The sequence below is a fragment of the Micromesistius poutassou genome (assembly GCF_964030765.1).
Source record: "Micromesistius poutassou genome assembly, chromosome: 13".
Classification (NCBI taxonomy): Eukaryota; Metazoa; Chordata; class Actinopteri; order Gadiformes; family Gadidae; genus Micromesistius; species Micromesistius poutassou.
Genome location: NC_140283.1, coordinates 12,533,241 through 12,540,740, shown reverse-complemented (window position 1 = coordinate 12,540,740; position 7,500 = coordinate 12,533,241). Strand labels below are relative to the sequence as shown.

Below are 7,500 nucleotides of genomic sequence, written 5' to 3'. Positions count from 1 at the left end.
TAACATTAATAGAGATAACTTGGAGTATGACTCGTAAAAACATGTTGACAACAAAACCCTCTATTCTCCCAGTCCATAGAGAGAGCTGTGAAAAGGTCTCTTTTTTTCTGAGCCCGTTCCGTTCTGCTGACACTGCCGGTGACTCTGACTAGCTGTCACTGCCACTCTGCGTCACAACCAATGTCTTCGGCACACTTCAAAAACACAAAGGGCTCCGTTCACAAAGCCGCCTGAAGAGGCTGAATTTGGATTTCATGTCCCATAGATCAGATGTAGCATTAGGCAGTGTCAGCAGAACACACGGAATCGCCTGAGGAGAGGGTATGTTACATTGAGTGTATCGACCTGTAATGTAGCCTCACTCAAAAATAAATATTGGTTTATTATAAAATCTTTACAGGAATGAAGATGGAAGTGTAGGGTTTTGAACCGGAAAATGTATTGAAGATGTATTGAAGCATTAACATACATAAACAAGATGTTTTCAAGAAATCTGGAGCACATCATCCACATTTCAAGTATTCAAAACTATACAAAACAAAGAACGAGTGCATACACATGAATAAGAGCTGTTGGGCTCCCAGTTTGACATCACATCCGGCCACATCCCTACCCCAGCCCTGCACAGTACACAATATAACGCTGAAAGTCCTGTAGTCCTATAGTCTATATGCACAGTGACGCATGCAAGCACATTAGTGTGTGCGAATAACAAATATGTTTGCATATTAACTATGTCACTTTGTCACTGTAGCCGTCACATTTCTTTAATTATTGTTCAATCATTTTTTAATGATGCATAAATATTAACAATAAAAACTCTTCGCGTTTTTGAAAGAGCTGTGGGCGGATGTGTTCTCTTCTTCAGACGGAATCTCAAATAATTCCAAATCAGCGCAGCGGTGACTAATAATAAAAACAAAAGTAACTGTTAAGAATGCTGGTTTACATTTTAGGTACACCCTGTCACTTTGTCAACAATTTTTATGGGTGTATTTTAGCTTGATCTGAAAGGGGGATTATGTGGATGTTGAACAGCCAAGTAACCAAACATCCACACATGTTTCTGTGTTTTCATAAGATGCCGGATGAGATCTTCTGCTGCAGAAGGAAGCTAAAGTTGAGAGAGACAGAGAGAGAGAGAGAGAGAGAGGGGGCCCTACACTTTTCACCATCTCCATCTGTCTAAGTAGAGCTACACCAGTCTGATAAATGAACTCTTCTCTCTCCTTGGATGACAGTAGTGTCACACACACACACACACACACACACACACACACACACACACACACACACACACACACACACACACACACACACACACACACACACACACAAATCATGTACTTACACATACACACACTTTCCATGGAACAGCAGAAATAGGCTTATATTGCAAGGCATTTGCGATGCACAACATTGAATTTCCTTCCTAAGGACAAAGCGGTGAGTTTATTCAATCCACGGCTCCGGAATCTATCAGGGACAACGGAAGGCCACTCAGGATACTGGTTGGTTTGCTTGGAATGGAGAGGGGCACGGCAAGGAGATATACAGCCAAATGTCCATTAAGTAATGACGACGCATGAATAGCGTTCGGTGGAGCTCTCTGTTTTTCCGGTCTCTCTCCCTCCTTGTGTCCCTGACCGTGGTGTCCTTCTCTCGCTAGGAGCCAGACGGTGCTCCATCAGTTCTGCTGCCCGGCTCCAGAGAACCCGGAAGGAGACCCGGCTGGATCGTCCTCTAGGTAGGTCTGCCTCCCAAGCCTGCATTGACACCAGGACTCAGGCCGACAGCCCAGTGAACTGAAACAGCTTTATTTCTTTCTTTCTTTCTTTCTTTCTATTGATCCATCTTACAATAGGCACTTTTTGTTCTCTATGATTCTACAGTTGCTTAGTGTGCATGTGTGTGTGTGTGTGTGTGTGTGTGCGTGTGTGCGTGTGTGTGTGTGTGTGTGTGTGTGTGCGTGTGTGTGTGTGTGTGTGTGTGTGTGTGTGTGTGTTATGTGTGCTTGTGTGTGTTGTGTGTGTATGTGTGTGTGTGTGTGTGTGTGTGTGCTTGTGTCTGTGTGTGTGTGTGTGTGTGTGTGTGTGTGTGCTTGTGTCTGTGTGTGTGTGTGTGTGTGTTTGTGTGCGGATGTGTGTTTGTGTTTGTGTGTGTGCACATCCAGCCACACACAGGAGAATGATGCAGATCTTTTTCTACGAAGAAACCCATTATCTATGAGACAGCAGTGCAGTACAACAGCAATTACCCCATATCAAATGACGGGCTGTGTGTGTGTGTGTGTGTGTGTGTTTGTGCGTGTGCATGCCTGTACACGTGTGTGTGTGTGTGTGTGTGTGTGTGTGTGTGTGTGTGTGTGTGTGTGTGTGTGTGTGTGTGTGTGCGTGTGTGTGTGTGCAGTGCACATACAATGCATAAAGCGTTAGCACCTGCAGCGCCAGGTGCTGTGTATTAGCCACTACTGCTTGGATCCCCGTGAGCAGACGTCCACCTCTGTCAGCCGTCCTTCCTCTCGCCTCACCTGCCCAACCTCTGGTCCTCTCCCACCCCGGCATGTGTGTCGGTGTGTCCTGCTTGTGTATATATGTACATATGTGCACCTGTATGTGCATCTGTGTCTGTATGCGTCCAATTATATGTCGGAGTGTGCCAGAATGCATGTGTGTGTGTGTGTGTGTGTGTGTGTGTGTGCGTGTGTGCGTGTGTGCGTGCGTGTGTGTGTGTGTGTGCGTGTGTGCGTGTGTGTGTGCATGTGTGTGTGTGTGTGTGTGTGTGTGTGTGTGTGTGTGTGTGTGAGTGTGTGTGTGCATGCACCTGCATCTATTCTAATGTGTGTTGAGTGATGTGAGCTGACAGATGTTTGCCTCCCCCTAGCCATGATGTCATAGGTAGGTGCAACGAGATTGAGAGAGAGAGGGAGAAAAGGAGAGAGAGAAAGGGAGTGAGAGAGAGAGGGAGCGAGAGCGAGAGAGACAATAGATGTGTTTTCTCGTTTGTGTGCAGTCTCCGCTCATCGTGTATGTCCGGAAAAGTTAGAGAAAGTGTGTGTATAACACCCATGTCATTATCTTTGCTGTCCGGCTGCATTTTTATCCCCTCTTTGCTCTTAAATCCTCTAATGTACTCTAATGTATTCCGATGCAGCAGAGGGGCATGGCAGAGTTTTAATAGAGTTCTTGATATAGACAGCCTCCAGCAAACGCAGACTTACACATAAGCTCTCTTGATATTTCTCTCTGTGCATCCAGACCCCCGTTTCTCTTTATCGCTCTCTATCTCTATCTATTTATCGTTCTTCCACAAGCTTTCTCTGGATTTTTCTCATTTTCTGTGTCCTCTGTAACCTTCAATTATACACATATAGGTCTGCAAGCAGCTCTATATTTTAAAACATTTAACGTGGAATGTCCATCCCCTGGTTTTAAAGGGACTGTACTTTAGAACTAGTCTAGTGTAAATTTTTACCAAGGTGAGTAGACTGCATTAAAATTCATAATTTCCTGGCCAACTATTTAGTCCAAAGACTGATACCACTAAAATGAATTACACCTTATATTAAACTGAAGAAAAATGAAAAAATCGGGGACAGCCAATTCATATTCAGAATTTAATGTTGAGTTAATGAAACATTTAACATTTATACAGGATACTTGGTGGTGGATGATGTCTTAAATAATGAAAATAATGCTCAATCCATATCATGGAAATAAAATCGGTATCTTTCCCGGTGTGTGGGTAAGATTTAGAAACAGACAGCGAGGTTGTCCGGATGGTGCACTCCTTATTCTACCCCAAGGAGGGTCTCTGTTGTGTGAAAAGTGCTACGCTAAGCATTAACCACACAACATCAGACATGCTCGGCGTGTTGTTGAATCTTAAATGCTTGATCGTATGCTTCCTCCGCCCCAGAGAGGTATTGCGGAGGAAGTCATGACTCAGGGCTTATGCCCGTCATTTGTCAAATCAAATCTCACAAGGTCATTCTTGTGATTTATGTCCCCGTGTTGCCTTAAATATATAACATATACATCAAAACAAATCCATACAGCATTCTAATCAGAAATACAGGAATATATTTGATTTTTTATTTTTCTGAGGAATCTTTCTGGACATAGAAACTAAAAAATGCTCGCTCTCTCTCTCTCTCTCTCTCTCTCTCTCTCTCTCTCTCTCTCTCTCTCTATCTCTCCATCCCTCTCTCTTTCTCTGTTTATTAATCTTGTGACAGCGGACAGATGTTGAGTCTGGAGGATGGCCCTTCCTCTGGACAGGAAGTGGAGGGGACAGCAGGTGGGATGAAGAGAGAAGGACCAAGCGAATACGAAATCACCCTGGAAAATAAAAACAAGCAGGTACTTCTGTCTGCTGGTTACTGTTCCACCTGTGTGTGAGTTTTGTGTGTGTGTGTGTGTGTGTGTGTGTGTGCATGGATGCGTGTGTGTGTGTCGTGTGTGTGTGCTTGAGTTTGTGGGTGTATCTGTGTATCGGAGGGGTATGCAGTGAAAAAAAAACGGGGTGCGTTTGAGGGACATATTTGACGGCGCTGCGCACATTTGACATTTTGTCTTGCCTGAGAAACACATCCCCATTCTGTATTATATCTATTTCTGTCTGCTGGCACCAACACCAGCTATTCCTGCGACAGGAACAAGAAAGATGCTAAGTTGTCATGGTAACAGCTAATAACCGCTCTTGGCAGCTGTACAGTCTTTATTTCTCTGAGCTTACCGCTAAAGGGAGCACTCTGGCACTCTGGCGACCTCCATTACTGATGCAAAGTACACACATGCACACGCAAACACTCAGACAAACACCCCAAAACACACACACACACTCATACGCATGCGCACACGCACACTCACGCGCACACACGCAGCTCGGTCCCTCTCATCGACCCTTTCCTTCTTTCTTTCTTCACTCCCCCACTCCCCCCGCTCTCGCCCGCTAACTTTTTGACCTGTCTGAGATAAGGGAGAAGTTGAGGAAGACAATTTGATGTTCACGCCGTGATTTGCTTTTCGTTTACCTGCTTATCGCCTTGGTCACGGCCCATCGCCTCTCCCACCGCCGGCTCTTCAAACAGCGTTAGCCGGCGGATCACGACGGATGACGTAGGGATTGGCTTCCATTTCACAGGAAAAAATCACCACATTCAGAGAGCGAGAGAGAAAACCACAGGGGTCGGGAAAACACTTGTATGCGTGTCGCCACGCGGTGGAAAAAAGCAGCTCTGCAGGACATGTACACTGTCGGAAACCTGGGGAAAAAGGATATACACCGCGAGTGATATCTATCGGTGGATGTTTTTATGTTTATTTTTCTCACCTCTGTGTTTGCTTTGCTGTATCCATCTGGCAGTGTGTTGGAGCTAGCCAGAACCACCTGGCAGGCATGTAGGCTGTAGAGCACAGCGGATGTGAATAACGGGTCACCCACTGCACTGCTCTGTACTCAGATTGACGAGCTGGAGCAGAAGTACGGGGGTCACCTCATCGCCAGGCGCGCGGCGAGGCGCATCCAGACCGCCTTCCGCCAGTACCAGCTCAGCAAGAACTTCCAGAAGATACGCAACTCCCTGTCGGAGAGCAAACTCCCGCGTCGGATCTCCATGCGGAGGCCCAGCCCGTCCGGACGAGGCCTGAGCTCCGCCCAGAGGCACAGCTACACCCTCCTGGAGCCGGGAGGAGGGGCGGGGCCGGTCCCGATGCGGCCCAAGACTCCCCCTCCGCCCCCCTGCCGCTCCACCTCTCTGCCTCCGTCTCCCGCCAACGCCCCTTCATCCCGCGTCTGCGCAGAGCCTGTGGAGGAAGAGAGCCCCACCGCCGCCCCGGGACCCGACCCCGTCCCCTCCCCTGGTCCCACGCTCACACAGCTGGAAGACTGCTTCTCGGAACAGGTACGGCACGGGCTGGCTGGGAGCCTCCTTCACGCTGGTCGCCACACACAAGGCTGAAGCCAGCTTCACAGCCATCCTTCTTCAAGGGCAGATGTGAAAATACTGTACAAAATTATAGATAATAATGGTTTTGGATTCATCATTCATTTTATATAGAAACATAAACATCCAGGACATAGAGTGTATACATACATACTACTTTATAGCAACCTATACTAATATCACACATACAACAGCCTTACTGTACCGATATATTGTTTCACAAACATTCTGGCAACAACATTCTGACAAATGTACTTATTGTAAGTAGTCGCTTTGGATAAAAGTGTCTACTAAATGCCCTCAATGTAAATGTAAATATAACTGAACACATGCCAACAACATGCTAGTCCAAACGCGGTGGATCAAGTGGTGTGTGTGTGTGTGTGTGTGTGTGTTACACCTACCCTGCGCTCCAGCTGCACTCCCTGGCCCAGTCCATCGACGACGCCCTGCGGGGCTGGAACCTGACGGAGGGCAGCGGGGGGCCGCCGGGGGGGGCCCTGCCCATGCTGGACCCCGGGGCCTTCCGGGCCGCGGCGGCCGCCCAGAGCGCTTGCATGCCCCGCAGCGCCAGCTCCCTGCTCATGGCCTTCCGGGACGTCACCGTGCACATCGACAGCAACAGCTCCTACACCATCTCCTCGGCCACCACCACCTCCACCACCACCACCACCAGCCTGGGCAGCGCCGGGGGCGGGGCCACCGCCGCCGCCACCGCCGCCGCCACGAGGCCGGGCAGCAGGAAGCCCTCGGTGAGCGGGGGAGGAGGAGGAGGAGGAGGAGGTGGAGGAGGAGGAGCCCCAGAGGGAGGTGGTGACGAGGGCACGGAGGTAGATTTTCCTGCACCCCCGCCCAGTGAGGAGCTGGAGATGGGGGAGGCGATGTCCAGGAGGGGCTCTGCTGTACCGGCCCCGGGGGGAGGAGGAGGAGGAGGGGGAGGAGGTGGAGGAGGAGGAGGAGGAGGAGGAGGAGGAGGAGGAAGAGGGTTGGAAGGAGGGGAGAGCAGCAGCGAGCGGGGGATCACCACCACCGTCCAGTCCAACCAGCAGTCAGCCCAGACCTACACCCAGTACCAGCATTACCAGTGCAGCACACCCCAGCCGGTCCCCGGGGGCCCCGGATCGGAGGCCCTCCAGGCCCTGGTGCTCTCCCTCCCTCGGGACCACTGCCGGGACCCCACCACCTGCCACTCGCCCACCATCTCCACGGACACACACCGCAAACGCCTCTACCGCATCGGACTGAATCTCTTCAATGTGTGAGTGAACGGGCAAGCACGCACATGTACACGTACAAGCAAAAGACGGCTATTTGTTTATGTATTATTGTCTATGAAACACCCCACTGTAGGAAATATATGAGCCACTCACATCTACACCAAACACCCATATAAATCAGATGACCAAACCAGAGAGAAACTCGACATTTGCATGAAATATATTTCTAGCCATACACAGAAAATACAAATGATAAAATAGTGCCAATGTCAGAAAATAGAAGAAAATAGACGGCAGAATGTATTTTTAAACACCTCAATGTCGGTAGCACAGGCC

The 7,500-nt window shown here is 49.0% G+C and overlaps 1 protein-coding gene across 1 annotated transcript in view; it reads left to right on the top strand.

Annotated features, from left to right (window-relative positions):
* iqsec3b (IQ motif and Sec7 domain ArfGEF 3b) overlaps window positions 1-7,500 on the top strand; it is a gene marked incomplete at both ends in the record, with an annotated part of 27,049 nt that overhangs the window by 3,998 nt on the left and 15,551 nt on the right. The window contains 4 exon segments of the mRNA XM_084477713.1: window positions 1,670-1,747; window positions 4,238-4,361; window positions 5,465-5,905; window positions 6,364-7,205. Of these exon segments, the coding sequence (XP_084333839.1) occupies window positions 1,670-1,747; window positions 4,238-4,361; window positions 5,465-5,905; window positions 6,364-7,205 (1,485 nt within the window).